Source organism: Pezoporus flaviventris, unplaced genomic scaffold (genome assembly GCF_033815535.1).
Source record: "Pezoporus flaviventris isolate CSIRO_AGI_PZ_B2104156 unplaced genomic scaffold, CSIRO_AGI_Pfla_v1 ptg000045l, whole genome shotgun sequence".
NCBI lineage: Eukaryota > Metazoa > Chordata > Aves > Psittaciformes > Psittacidae > Pezoporus > Pezoporus flaviventris.
In genome coordinates this window covers 25,988,947-26,004,720 of record NW_026892593.1, presented here as the reverse complement: position 1 = coordinate 26,004,720, position 15,774 = coordinate 25,988,947, and the positions used below count along the sequence as shown (strand labels likewise).

The 15,774-nt window shown below is 35.4% G+C and overlaps 1 protein-coding gene across 32 annotated transcripts in view; it reads right to left on the bottom strand.

The window, feature by feature from the left end:
- Positions 1 to 15,774, bottom strand: part of NRCAM (neuronal cell adhesion molecule) — a 68,928-nt gene that overhangs the window by 32,498 nt on the left and 20,656 nt on the right. For 21 of the 32 annotated variants that reach the window (XM_061467755.1, XM_061467750.1, XM_061467751.1 and 18 more), the window contains 11 exons: positions 12,450 to 12,593; positions 11,141 to 11,252; positions 10,609 to 10,775; positions 10,378 to 10,525; positions 9,723 to 9,847; positions 8,797 to 8,826; positions 7,268 to 7,369; positions 3,635 to 3,832; positions 3,451 to 3,521; positions 2,338 to 2,563; positions 1,917 to 2,032 (listed from right to left, as the gene is read on the bottom strand). In XM_061467755.1, the coding sequence (XP_061323739.1) occupies positions 1,917 to 2,032; positions 2,338 to 2,563; positions 3,451 to 3,521; positions 3,635 to 3,832; positions 7,268 to 7,369; positions 8,797 to 8,826; positions 9,723 to 9,847; positions 10,378 to 10,525; positions 10,609 to 10,775; positions 11,141 to 11,252; positions 12,450 to 12,593 (1,439 nt within the window). The remainder of the gene's footprint in view (positions 1 to 1,916; positions 2,033 to 2,337; positions 2,564 to 3,450; positions 3,522 to 3,634; positions 3,833 to 7,267; positions 7,370 to 8,796; positions 8,827 to 9,722; positions 9,848 to 10,377; positions 10,526 to 10,608; positions 10,776 to 11,140; positions 11,253 to 12,449; positions 12,594 to 15,774) is intronic. The other 11 variants (XM_061467757.1, XM_061467758.1, XM_061467759.1 and 8 more) reach the window with 1 other exon arrangement.

Genomic DNA, 15,774 nt, shown 5'->3' with positions numbered 1-15,774 from the left:
CAGTCTCTCTAACATGACATCTGGGAAGATATTAACAGTTGCTCCTACAAAGACTTGTATTACTTCCTTCTGCTCTTGTGAGACCTCACCTGGAGTATTGTGTGCAGTTCTGGTGTCCTCAACGTTAAAAGGACATGGAACTGTTGGAACAAGTCCAGAGGAGGGCCACGAGGATGATCAGGGGACTGGAGCACCTCCTGTATTGAAGACAGGCTGAGAAAGTTGGAGCTGTTCAGCCTGGAGAAGAGAAGGCTGCGTGGAGACCTCATAGCAGCCTTCCAGTATCTGAAGGGGGCCTATAGGGATGCTGGGGAGGGACTCTTCATTAGGGACTGTAGTGACAGGACAAGGGGTAACGGGTTAAAACTTAAACAGGGGAAGTTTAGATTGGATATAAGGATGAAATTCTTTCCTGTAAGGGTGGTGAGGCACTGGAATGGGTTGCCCAGGGAGGTTGTGAATGCTCCATCCCTGGCAGTGTTCAAGGCCAGGTTGGACGAGGCCTTGGGTGATATGATTTAGCGTAAGGTGTCCCTGCCCACGGCAGGGGGTTGGAACTAGATGATCTTAAGGTCCTTTCCAACCCTAACGATTCTATGATTCTATGATTCTAAGCACATCATTGTTCATTTTTCACAGAACAATTTTTATGCATGTACGATCACACACTAAAACTGATGAAGCAATGCAGTGATTCCTTTTAGGCTAACTGCAAAACACCCCTTTAATTGAGGAAGCTAGAATTTCACATACGAATTCAAGAAATTGAACTAAGACTTACAAAGCCGAACTAGACAGCTTATAAAGCAATGTTACACTAACACCAGTTCCAATCGCTAACATACCATATCGCTCTAATCACTGTTAAATGCTACCATGTTTTACATGGCTTGAGTTAATGTTTTTCAACACCATCAGCTGTCATCCTGTAGCTCTCATCCCACCAATTAGTGTATAAAGCCATTTACAAGGTAACAAAAGCTTGAAGTGTTGGCACCATTACTATTGAAACTCATAAGGTATAGTTCATGATGTTTTAAGTACTGTTAGCCAGTAACATATCTCAAAGGATGTTATTATAGAGGGGTCATCACTTTTCACTAGGCAGGCTGAAATTAAAGGAGAGCTTTAATAAGATGGGTTTGATAAGCAGTGATTTGGAAGAGGAAAATGACAGTGAAAGAGACTGCATCATGTATTGTATTGAATAACCACTGAATTCATAAGAATAACAGGGAGAAAATGGCAGCAGTAACAATGAAAAGAATGATTTTTAAAAGTTCTTCTCTAGGTTTGAAATACCTTATAACACAGTATATCTCACTGAGATAATTTCATTAAATAGGAAAGCCTGAATTTGCTAGTAGGATTTTTCTGATGTGATTAAAAAGAGGTAGTCATGTCCTTTGTAAGCTACACCAATAGATAAGAAATTCCAAGCATCCTCTACGTCCATGAAAAGTTTTCAGTGTGTATAAAGCTTTATAAGAATACCTATCCACCAGGTCTTGTTTTTAACCTATGTTAGCTTGATTTATCTGCATCTGCAAAAATTATTTAAGAAACTTTTGCTGCATCTGCAACTTTTTCAATGGTATACGACTATCACATTTGTCCTAGCCATAACAGCAAAATTACTCAGTGGTCAGGTCTCTTGTCAGTCCTGTGGTCTTGAGCTTGTTGTATTTATGGTTCAAGGACAATGTCAGAGGAGGCTACTACTACAAGGCTGGAACATTGTTGAAATTTAAATGAATTGCATCAACATTGCTGCTCTTTTCAGCAAAACCGGCGAGCTCAATGAAAAGCAAGAGTCCTCTTACACATCAGTAATTTCAATCTGGATACAACCACATATATAGGAAAAGTGATCTATTGTAATAAATAAGAAACTGAAGGCTTTTGACTCTACTTACTTTGTACCCTTGAAGGTGTCCTCGGACAGTTTTTAGTGGAACCGGGTCCCAATGCACCTTTGCTAACGTGCTGTTAATAACATGAACCTGCACATTGCCTGGAGCAACCATTGGCACTGTGTGGAAAGGAGGCAACAAGTACCTAGTTAGAATGAGAAACCACACGAACATACTTTTTCAGAATGAGTCTTTGCATTGCACTCAAGGAGTAAGTTAAAATGTTCCTATGTTAAAAAAGCTGACCTCAGGATTAATATTAGAGTATTATGAAGCTTTATTATCTCCAAATTACTTCATTTTATGAAAAAACAAAACCAACTACTATCCCCCTTTTTCAGTATCTTAGTATTTTAAATACCCATTTAGGTTACACATTTAGTTGCTTTTAATCAGTACAACTGAGTCACATTACGAAACTTACAGTCTTCCCCAGAATGTCCAATCACCTCTGACGGCTCTGGTGCATATCCCAGGTCATTTAAAGCTTGTACTTTTATTTCATAAGGAACAAAAGTTGGTGTACCAGACACGATATACTTAGATACGTTTGCAACTATAACAGATGTCCATTCATCATCAACATCTTTCTGTCGCCAACTGACTTTATACTGAAGCCCTGGTCCATTAGACTGAAAACCTTTTAAAGACTGAAATGGAAAGAAATACTTTTGAAAATATTCAGAAGCATCAGAAAAATCCAAAGCCACAAAGGAAATGTACTGATTCTTCTTTAGAATTCTACTGAAAAATTTACCACTGTGTTCTGTGATGGAGAAACACTGCTGAAACTTCTAAGCTATCTAATTTAGCTTTTACAGGATGCCAGTTTAGTTGCTTTTGATCCATTTGTAAAAATCAGATTGAATTGTGATCCTAATTCTCTTGCAACCAAAGACTGGGATTGCTGTATACATAGCTTGTTTTCAAGTATTTCTTAAAAAGTGGAAGAAGGAAAAAAAGAGACGTACACCATTTCCCTGTAAACTGTTGCCTAGACAATGTTTCCTTGCCTGGGATGGGAAACTGGTTTTACATGGCTCCCCTTGAGAGGTAAAGGCATTATAGAGAAAACCTTACCATGATGGGAAGGGAAAACTTTTCCCCAGAAATTTTGAGTGGAACAGTGCACAATAGCTTAATTTATCACAAAAGTTGATGGTAGAATCAAGATTCACATTAGAATTGATTCTAAAAATAAGACTCTGCTTGAGATAAACCTCAATTTACATATTTAAGTTTTCCTAAACTGGCAGCAAAACATCCTGTATTACCAAATTAATGGCTTACCTTGAAAAATCACTCAAGGAAAATACACACCTTAAGTTATTTTTTTTTTTTAAATTCCATGTAGCTTATCCCTCAAAATGAAGATGGAGAAATGTCTGGATTTTACTCCTTTTCAAGAATGTTTTAAGCAAGCAATGCATTGGGTATGCTCATAGTATGTTCACAGTTAGATTATTATTATTTCTCAAAAAGAAAAAAGCTACTCACAGACCTGAAAGCAAATGAAACCTCAAAAACCCAAACTTACCTCCCATGTTATTACCAAATTATCAGGTTCTGAGCCTATCCCTTGTACATTAGAAGGATTTTCATCAGGGTCTAAAAATAAAACATTTGCATGTGAACAAGAATGACTGTTGTTTGCATTCTAAGCAAATTCAATGAAATTCATAGAAGAAATCAATCGCTAGTAAGCGGGAAAAGTTATTTACTTGCAGATTTTGTCAGGTACTGCTCAGATGGTTCACTCGGCTGACTTCTGCCAATCTCATTGACAGCTATCACGCGGAATGAATAGTTGACATACGGAGACAACTTCAACTGTACTGTTGTCTGAGTTCCAGGAACTTCCGTCTGGTAATGCCATACCCCTGGTTCATGCAGTCCATCTTCATATTCAATCACAAAGTCTGGAAACAGAAATTGAATCCAACTTTATGTCAAAACTTGCAACACCTTCCTAAATCAATATAGGCATTTCTGAACAAGCTAATCGGAAGGGAGTGATCCAACGTCTGCTTTTAAAAACAATGGAAATTGAAATGCAAGTACATAAACCAGAACACAGATCTATAATGTGCATCTCAAAACTACTACCCAGGTAATCAATATATAACATAAAAATTATAGAATATAATATATACAGTATATGGCATATATAATATACATAACATATACTATATAATACACAGTATATAATGTATAATATATATGTAATAAATAACATATAATATACAATATTATATATTACAAACATATAATTTACAATATATATGTGGAACATACGGTGAGTATAGAATATAGAGTAGAAACATCCTTACTTTTATTATTTGGTATTCTCACTAATGATCTACCTGTCATGTAGCACGTTACTACAAGAACTCTCTCTCTCGGGTACTGAATTTTAATGTAACGGGAACCCTTGAACTATCACAGCAAGGAAGTTGGACAAGATTGGAATTTTGATGCCAAAGTAATATTTGGCTGACAAATATATTGGTCTTATTGTATCAGGATGACAAGTACTACCTATACAGTATTAAAACTCTCTCAGTATTCCAATTTCCCCAATGAGACTGAGAAGAACTACTTAAAGTCAAGAACCAATACTTGAGGAAGGTTTCCGAGAGCACTTTTCAGTATCTTCTAATTAAGTCATAGAATATATGTTCAGAAGTTGAATTTCTTGGAGAGTTCTCTGTCTGAACATTACAATGATTACTGTTAAGATCCTACAGAGTATATAATCTCAGGGATAACTAGGCTTGTAGATGTCAAAAAAGAAAATCATTAGCAAAGACAAAAGGACATTTGTTTTTTCAGCTATGAACAAGCCAAAGAAGCTTCTGGGTAAAAATACAAATTTTGAAACACTTTAGAGGAATTGTTAGGATATAGTCAATAAATGGGAGAAAAATGTGTAGTCTGAATACATTCCACAGAAACTTAAGTTTAGATACATGAGCATCAAATGTTTGTGTTTTGTGTAACAAAAATTTTCCCTTATCTCATGTATAGGTGAGGACAAAACGCCAGAATATAACTTAGAATAAATCCTGTTTGCATTACTAAAGAAATTCTGAGGGACATCTAGAAATTGCTTGTAGAAGAATAATTACGGTAGCACTTAGAAATAACACATAAGGAGCCAAGCTGTTCAAGAAGGAAAATAGGTAAGTAGTACTAAACATAGCCTTCTGGACTTGAGGCTTGAAGATTTCATTCTGACTTGAGTAGTAAGAAAGAACTGGCCCCAAATTACTGCTGAGATACAGTGGTGGTGCTTGTTCAGAGATAAAGCTCTTGGAATGTTATGTTCTCTGAACAAAAGTCTTTGTGAAAAGTTTAGACTACTATGTAGGGACCTTAAAGATCATCTAATTCTAACCCCCTGCCATGGGCAGGGACACCTTCCACTAGACCAGGTTGCTCAAAACCCCATTCAACCTGGCCTTGAACACTGCCAGGGATGCAGCATCCACAACTTTACTGGGCAACCTGTTCCAATGTCTCATCACCTTTATCGTGAAGAGTATCTTCCTAATGTCCAATCTAAATCTCCCCTCTGGCAGCTTAAAGCCTCTTCTCCTCATGACACTACATGCTAAAAAAAAAAAATAAAGCACCCCAAAAGTTTTCTTTAGCTTCCCTAATAACTAGCATTCTGCTTTCAACTCTAATCGAACAATATATAGGAGACTTCAAGGAAAAAAATTCTATCTGAGCTTTCAGAGATATTTAGCATGTCAGTCATATTATTTGTGCAAAGGGATCACTCATAATGAAATGCTATCCTTGAGTGTTGATCTGCACTTTGAAGTGATAGCAGCACCAACAGCAGTAATAAATTTACTTATGAAGCAAATGCCTTATTTTACAATATAAATTGCATCATAATTAAAAAAAAAATTATTTAGTTAAAAGAGTTCAATTGCTAATATCAGAGTGCATGCAATATCTCACTTTTAGAAAAAATTACATGAGACAACACCACTTAGTATCATCTCTTTTTAAACAGTGTGATCTCATTCCTATAGAAAGGAGAGACTTGTGTCTTCTGGTCTGGAAAAAAGGAAAATACTAATATACAAGTATATCAATAAGGCATATCTTTAATACAATTCAAATATTTAGATTAAATTTACATATATTTTTAAAAAGTATCTTACTAGTTGATATACACTAGACAAGTATGCAAGTGTATAACTCCAGTAAAATCTGTTGGTGTTTCCTTAAAATGCAATCAAAATCTTTGATATGTTCTTAAATTTGTCGAATTCTGTTTCTACAAAACTTATTTTTCAGATGCCTGATGCTTATGGTTTGTGTTCAGTGTTGATAACAACCAGAATCAGACCCTGGAGAGTAACACTCATTAAGTCAGCCTAACTTATTTATTGCACATACAACACGAACACCAGCCTTGGTAACTTGTGGCAGTTATTAGCTAAAAATACACTGCATAAATAATTAAACTGCTACATTAAGTTGCTCACAACTAAAAGGTTTCCCCAACAAATCTTTCAGATCCTACTATTTTTTGGAAAACAAACAAACAGTAACATCCTTCTTCCTTCCTCCTTAATTCCCCCTCCACCCTCTCTGCTCAATAAAAGAGTTATCGTGTTTTACTGGGAGGAATAATAGCATTTAAGATCAATTATCTGTCTCAAAATTTTGTAGATGTCTATTTTCTCTGTCTTATGGACATGTTTTATTCCTTCAGCTGTCTGGACTAATAAATAATAATAATAACTCAAACAAACCCACAAAACAAACAAAAAAAAACCAAACCCAAAACAAAACAAAAAAAAAACAACAAAAAACCAAAAACCGGCCAAAAAAAAAACACAAAAAGCAAAACACCAGAAAAACTGCTTTATATTTTCATGAAGAATAAGTTTCTGTATCTGTAATGATGGATAATTCCCAAAGATACAGGTACTGTTGTTATTTCAAATTCATGTGAATTAGAAAAGAGTTAATGCAAGATATTAGTAGGTCTCTCCTTCAGAAGCAGATAAGTAACGAAGAAGTCTATTCTACACATAGAATAGGACCCTGTCAGACAGAGGTCATATCAGTATCAACTTCTGTGTTAAACTAGCACAGTTTTTGGATGAAAAGCCCAGCTCTTTAGGACAGTGACTAAGTCTTTTCTGCTTGGCTGTACACTAAAGGACATTTAGTGAAATTTCGTTGTGTAAATAAATGGCAACTGTAGCGAACGAATTTACATTCTTCCATGTTGCACACAAATATATCTCAGAACTCACCCTTTGGAATCTCTGAGAACAGTTAACATAATTCTCTTAATATAGCATGATAGATACAAACAAACATACTTGTAATAGGACTGTTATTTTCATCTCCTGGTATCCATGAGAGTTCAACACTTCTTTCTAGCTGACCTGTTAATTCCAAGTCAAAGGGTGGATTTGGCCGAGCTGTAAATCAAATGAAGACAAAGTAAATAATCACACCAGAACAGATATGCAGTTTCATCTTTGAAAATAGCCCCTTACATTCCAATAAAAAGAATTCCACAAATACAGCAGCACAGATCTACTCACTTAGATACGCAGAACTTAATGACCATTAGCATGCAATAGTTACAAAACAGATAAAATGGAGAACTGATGTTCTATACATTAACAAGAATCTATATTTGAGTTTGTCTACATCTGATTGCACTGTTATATAAAAATGTAATGAGATGCAAAGAATTATGAAATGCATGTTTAGTTTATCTTTAAATGATTATGGGTGGTTTTCTATTGCAACTAGAAGTATTTTAATAAAAATCTGAAAATAAGAAAGCATTCACATCAAAGAAGCTTTGCTAGAGTCATTACAAATATTTTACATGTGAATTCAAAACAAGTATAGTTGAAACAGAAACTAATTGCAAGTTAGGCATTTATTTTTTGCTGTACTCTTGATAAATCCTGAAATACTATTCAAGCTGTTAATATACATCTTTAAAGGACATAAAGATGTAATTGTCTATCCCAAATTGCTGAAAATAATTAATTACATGATTTGTCGCCAAAAAATCAAGACTAATGAGGAGGTTTATTTAAGAATACATAAGCATTTTCACTAAATATGCTAGGAGTTACATAAAAGTGCTTTAAACACTCAAAAGTGTTTTAGGCATATTATATCGTATTTTAAAACCCAAATTCAGAAAAAAAAACAAACAAAAACAATAAAAGCACAAATCAAAGGTTTTATACTGTCTTTATACTGCATCTGACACATTTTTTGGGGGTGATTTCAGCTTTTATTTAAAATTCCTTATTGGCAATTTAATCAATCATAAACCAAACTGGTCAATACAGTCCTATCCATTTTATGAGTGAAGTAAAATGAAGACAAATTATGAAATAAAGCACAAAAGACCTACAAAGCTGCCATTAGAAGTGGCAACAAAATAAAAACATACCATAATTTGGTTGGTACAAGTTCTTTGATAGTGAATTAGATTTTAATGAACAGTTGGATTTATAGAATCATAGAATAGTTAGGGTTGGAAAGGACCTTAAGATCATCTTTTAGATCTTTCATTTATTATATAACTAAGCTGCATTACAGTGTACTCTATTGAGAAAACCATTATCACACTGTAATCAACCTTAGTTAAAAATAATTTATCTCTCAAAATCATTTATTCCCTAAAATACAAAGCAGCCTGCACTGCAAAATTCCAAAGTCCAGTACTCCAGTAATGAAGCAGTTGGTAAAATGGGATGAAACCACACACACACAAGAACAGAGGAAAAAGAGGACAAAAAGATGCTGCACTTTGCAATAGGCAAATAAGAAATATATCCAACAGATGATGTAGAAAGAAAACTTTGTATTAGTTTACCGTAGATGACAGCTGGAGTTGGGGGAGCAGCTGAAAAGAACATTAATATAAAGTATTTAATAAGTTAGTAGCCAAAGGAACAGAATTCTGTAGGTAGTTAAAGACTATAATTATTAGAGACAAAGAAAAGTTAATACATTTAGAGGAAATGGCTGATTTTATATAATACGTTGACAATTTTTCACTGAAAAGTTATAAAAGTATCCTTGAATGTTTTATCCATTTTTTTAAATAAGGATAGATTTAAAAAATAAAGTAAGCAATCTTATAAAATCTATTAAATAAGTTCTAGACATTTGGCAAATGAGATACAGTAGTATGTCATTCCTGTACAGGCATAAGATCACAGCACAATTTTAAAACAGAAGCATACTTGACTCTGAATCTCAGCCTGAGCTCAGATAAGAACCATTCAGAACATTTACTTAAAACTTTCTCACAGACTGGGAGAAGGGGCAAAGAATGCATTTTGCAACAATCTGCAATCATTGAAACTTAGCAGAGAGAACTATTTTAAAAAGAAAATCCTTGGAAAATCATACAACCAAGCATGCTCAGTCTTTCTGAAGCATAATTTAGCTGCAAAAGAGATTCCTGACTTAAAATGTTTATGTTCAAATTCTCTGCAATATGTAATCTACTGTGTTAACTCAGATGTGATCCAAATAAAAATCTATAAAGCATGAAGCTAAATATGTCCTGTAGGTAATGGACTCTCTTGAAAGTAGCTGATTCAAAGGCAAACTTTAGATTAAGCCTATATTTTTAAAACACTGACACTCATTTACAAATAGGTGATGTTTCCTTTGTCCTATCCTAGAAACAAAAATGATATTTGTGCTTTTCATTTTAAATCTAATGCTGATTTCATACTTAACAATAATAAAACACAGTCCTGCTACCATAAAGTTTGAGAGTATTCTTACCAACAACAGTAAGCACAGCACTTGCTGAAACACTGTCCAGAGTAGTATTAACTATGCAAGTGTATGTTCCATCATCTTTATCAGTTACATTCATAATGGTCAAGTTGTCTTTACCAACTAGAAACCTGTAAATACAACAGATTCAGCCACTCATTTTTCATTACTGGTACTGTTATAAGAAACTTGCATATGACATTACTAAATCCCATATACTTGTGTATTCAGCAAATATCTAGATGGCAATATAAGCTATGGGACTACCTCAGCTTTTTCTACATTGCTTTTGACCATCTTCCCACAGTACCTGTCTATCTTAATGTACTTTTATTTCCAGATATACTCAACTTTATCTGAGATCTAGAGCAAATTTTTTTCCCCTATCTGTTCAGCTTCTCATACCAGTTATCTTCCCCTCACAATTGATATACACAGTCAATGTACACAAATAAAAATTTTTACATCTCATTCGTTTTTAATTCTACCTTAACATTTTCACCATGATAGGTAAGTCCTTTAGTCACCAAATACAGGACAGCAATGATTTTAACAGTCTTCTTTGGAAAATGTCAGTAGGTCACTATGTTCCTTTCAAAGATAGGAAAAGAAGCCGACAAAAGAAACTAAAAAATGAAAGAAAAATTATTTTTGTCCATACCTTTCATCATCTGGCAGCTCATCATTGTCCTTCAACCATATAACAGTTGGTAATAAGGTAGAATCATGCTTTATTATACACTCAAATGAAACTTGGCCATACCTCTGAATCACCTTGTATTCTGGCTGTTTAATTATCACTGTTGGATCTGAAATTTAAAATGACTATTAGATACTGAGAAAGTCCGAAATTCTATACTAATCTGTGATGAAAGAATGATTCATTTCTTACCTTTAATTTCCAATTGCACCTCATTTTGTATCTTTCCTAATTTATTCCTCGCTACACATGTGTAAGCACCAGTACTATCCTTTTGAGCCACCGGAATTTCCAAGGTTCCATTATCATGGAAAATGTACTCACTTCCACGCAAGATGCTGCCTTTCACTCCCTTAAACCTTTATATAAAAATTGGTATCATTATCTGACATCAGAGTTAAATTATGTTGTATTTTATTATTAGAAAATCCAAACTTGGGACTGCCACATTAGAATATATAGATAGAATCACATAATAAAATTTAGACAGAATCATAGAATGAATTTTACTTTACTTTTTAGGGACATCTTAACTATGTTACATATATGTACTATTATGTTAAGTATATGTAATGTTGTATTAGCATATTATAATCAGCATTTATTTAAAAACACAGTTTTAAGATTGTAAATAGAGTAAATTCAGTTTTAAAGCTTTAAATGTTTGTTTCCATAGATATAATTGTCTCTTTTATATAACTTAAGGACAATAACTGTAGCTCACCATTCAATTTCAGGCTTAGGAGAACCAAAATAAGCACAGTCTAGCAATGCAGGACTATCTGCAATGACTTGATACAGTTTATTAGCAGGAGTTAGAATCCTTGGTGGCTCAGCTGAAAAGACAAAGATACAGGTACAAATATGCAAGGACAAAGTACTAAGACATCCAGAATGGCCTAAGGAATTATATGCTATCACACTTCCCTGTGGTGACTTCTGATCTCAGTCTAGGTCCAAATACACTCTACTGCCAGTAGCCTGAGGAAATGTTAATGTAGGAGAATTATCTTGGAAAAACAAATGCTTCTTCCCTGTTTACAAGTAATAGGGATGGGCACGAAAGACAACTATTTCAATTGAAAATTTAAATCAAAACACACTTTAAGAAAAGAAACCCCTGGGAACAGACTGAACTACATAATTTTGAACAAACCTGCAGGCAGAAAAAAGCTAAAATGCATTTTTTGTGAAACACCTACATTTTCTTTCATTTAAAAGATAATGACTCTCAATCAAAACACCTGCCAGTTCCTGCAGGAGAGTCTATAGAGTCCATTCTGCTTAGGATTTTCTACCAGCTTTGTTAAATTCAGTGAGAAGAATTAGAGAGGCCACAATATCTTCTAACTAGAAACATGCTCTTGGGAGGCCTTGAAGAAAAATGCATAATCATGCCCCCTTGCAACAGCAATTTAGAGATCAACTATTTAATGGATCCAAACCATTCACAGTCAATGACACTGTGCTGGAACATACTAACTTATTGAATACTAATTCCTGCTTTATTTGTTATGCTTCTTATGGTCTGCTATGAACACCTATCTCCAACTCTCCTGCCCTGCGCAGGGACACCTTCCACTAAGATTAGGCTGCTCAAAGCCCCATCCAACCTGGCCTTGAACACTGCCAGGGATGGGGCAGCCACAGCTTCTCTGAGCAGTCTGTTCCAGGGTCTCACCACCCTCATAGTGAAGAACTTCTTCTTAATATCTGATCTATATCTTCCCTCTGTCAGCTGAAATCCATCCCCCCACTGTCCTATCACTACATGCCCTTACATAAACAAACAAAAGATATAAAGTTTCTTCCATTTTTTTTTGTAGCTTTCACTACTATCCTTCTTACTTAGGAACAGTGAAATTCAGAAATATCCTACAAAAAACAAGGTACACCCTTGCCTTTTACAGGGCTTATGAAATACATCCATTCCCACTGAAGACCTTGAGCAAGGCTTGAGCTTGCAGTCCCTGTAGCAGCAGGAAACACCTGAATACCCACAAAAATTGAAAACTATAAAATCTGTTTCTTACCCAGAACATTCACAAATGCATTTGCTAGCAAGTATCCATATTCATTAGAAGCATTGCACTGATAGACAGCACTTGATCTCTCTTGCACTTGTGAGAAAATTATGGTATCACCATCCACCTTTCTGCTGGGATCTTCTGGGGCAACTGTTGGTGTAAAGAAAATAAATTGTTTTTCCTAAGCTGCTGTTGGATGATATGTTACATACTGCTGAAAAGAGGAAATAATTTGGAAGACTAATATGGCCTTTCTTCTGTTTTCCTGGGTGACAGTTGACTGGTTAAGGTGTGAATCTGAATATGATCAAGGAAGTTCTTCCGATTCTACAAATACTTAACGCAGGATGGTAGAGTTACCATTTCTCGGGGGAAGGCGGGGGGGGGGGGGGGGGGGTGTTCGTTGTTTCTTTTTCAAAGAAGTGAGTTTGAGATCATATTTTGCATGTAATACAGAGGAAAATACTGTTATGACAAGATCAGGTAAATACAGACAGCATCTAGAAAAAAAAGCAATACTTCTGAATGTCAGAAGAAAATGCTGTTAGAATGACACAGTCCTCTGTGACTTAAAAGTTTCAGTTTTTCAAATCGATTTTAATACCACAAATTATTCTCCAAATATAAAAAGAAACTTACTCAGTTGAAAACTATCTTGGAGTAAAGCATAAGCAATTCTTTCACACAAAATCAAGAAACAGACTTCACAAGAGCTGCAATTGTAGTTCAGTAGGTGGCACTCTCTCCCTTATATAATAATTATACAGTGCCAGTTCCTCAAACGTTCTGTAGTAACCTGAGCTGTCAAACAGCTCTTGCATATCAGAAGAACCAAGACTATCACCAAAAATAAAATTACAAGATATTACTGAAGAATAATAGCTGTCAGTTATGATACAATTGGATAGAGAGGTAAAACGGAGAAAACACTTAGCTTGCAACACTACACTACATAAAAATGCACAAGATATAATTCAATATTTTAAGAAAATGTTATATAAACCCAGATTACTATAGTAATATTGAAAATTAATTTAAAATTTATATACCAATATGAAAAATAAATGCATATATGCATAAAGGCATGCATCATAGTTTAGTTGCATCATCAAAATTGACACCCTTATGTTTTGCTGGAGCTTGAGAAAATAGGTATATTTGTGGAATATATTTTCGTATAAAATCATTTCTCATTTCTTCTGTTTCATAGAAATGTTCTGTAAAGTGACAAAACCTTTTGATTCAGACAATACCTCAGTACTCATCTGTAAAGAAAATGGAGAAATTTCTCCTGTACTTTCTCAAATCTACTGACGTATCTATTACTGAATTCTCTAAGAGTGAAGAAACCAGAGGAAGCAGCCCACAAATCTGTGCTACTGCTCATGGGTATTTCACCCATGCATTTACACTTGCATGTAAAGTAATTACATCAATTTCCAAACATATGCCTCAAAGAGCAGTTTTCAACTCCATTTTTAATTCTTGTTTTCCATCACGCTGAGTTCATATCAATATTATAAATTCAAAAATTTTGGAAAGGTAGAGAAAGGTACTACTGGAATTTTAAATGCTATGCTATTTGTATAGCTATGCTACACTGGAATTTTAAATGCTATGGACTTCTGGATTGCTGGCACTTATTTTTCTCCTCTTTTGCTTTACTTTCTATTGCGTTCCACATTTCACATTGCTTCCCATTCTATGTAAATGCCATTTTCATTAAAAGATTCATGGACTGAAAATAGACAGAGGAGGTGAGTAGCCCAGCAGGCAGGCCAGTCAGCTGTAAGAAGTGGTCTGTTTCTGCATACAAATCACCATTAAATGCTAAAATACACGGAACCGCCTTCCCAGGAGGTAGGAGATCTGCCCACAGGCATTCCAATCACAGCTACTGCCTGCCCCAAGCTCTGGGCTCCCCTTCACTCATGCCTTCTGAATCCTGCAGCATTTTCTGCCCACAAATCTTTAATGGGTGCACAGATTCACACACACACACATACTCCCGTATATAATACCTTACTGATGATATAGCCCCTGATGGTATAGCCCCTCCAGAGAGGTGGAAGCCATTAGTTCAGTCCTCTATGACTGAAGAAGGAAGTGGATCTTAAAAGAACAATCTAACCATTAAATTACCATATAAAAAGAAGGGTAGCATCTTCCTTTCCCACTGCTGTATTTATGGGGAAAAAGATATCCCTCTTCACTTATTTGAAGAAAAGGAGGTAGGCACCTGCTCTCTCAGAAGAGCTTTAAGCTGTGGGTCCCAAGAGGAAAAAAAAAAAAACAAACTAAAGAAAGTGTCAGGATAGTCAATGCTTCCTTTGACTGGTCTGGGCACTTGCATGCTGAAGGGCACTGTTTTCAGGAAGCTCCCTGTTGAGACTGGCACCTATTCAACAGTCTGTCTTCTGATATGCCTCATCCTCCCACGCAGCACCAACAGAACCTGCATGTCTGCAGCAGCAGAACAGAATACATCTTCCCCCATGTACTGCTGTAAAAGTTAAATGTGGTATCATCCAGCTGCTTTTATGATCTTAAGCATGCACTGCTGCACACGCACACACAAAACTGCTGAGGCTGGAAAGGACCTCTGGATATGGCAAGGCGACTCAAGTGTTTCTCCGTACAAGGATTCTAATCACATTACAGGATAGGTACACAAAAAGGAGAAAATGCTTTTGACATCTTTGACAAAACTAATTTGCTGCTGATAGGCAAAATGGCAGAAAATTCCTTAATACTTAAAAAGCGTTTGTACAATTGGGATAATGAATTATGGGGATTTGTTCTAGGAGTTCTGCTGATGTAACAGACAGTTGAGCATATGACCTGTAAAACAACCAACTTTTCCTCTCAATAACATTGAATCTTAGCTCATGAATGTGTTTATGTCCTTTTGAACAAAGACCCGATTGCCTGTTTTCACCCACTTTTTCCATCCCTTTGTATAATAAGACAGCTTCCTGACTTTGTAGCCACGTACAGCATATTCCTGTACAGAGAATGTATAAATAATTCACTGGGAAGGACGTATATACCTTTGATCGTAATTCTGTAATTTGCCATTGTTTAAAAAAGCTAATGTAAAAACCGTCATTCCTGAAATCAGAGTTCCTTATATTGTTACCACACTCTGAAACACAAAAGAGTATGAGATCCATCTCATGTAAGTTCTTAGCACTGCTAACAGACTCCACGTCCCAGGAAGCACTGAACTAAGGTGGATTTTGATGCCCGAGAAGTATGATGTAACCTGAGGTAGCATACATTTTTTTCCAGAATAATGCTGGAGGTTATAATTATAGTTTGTAGGGTATGT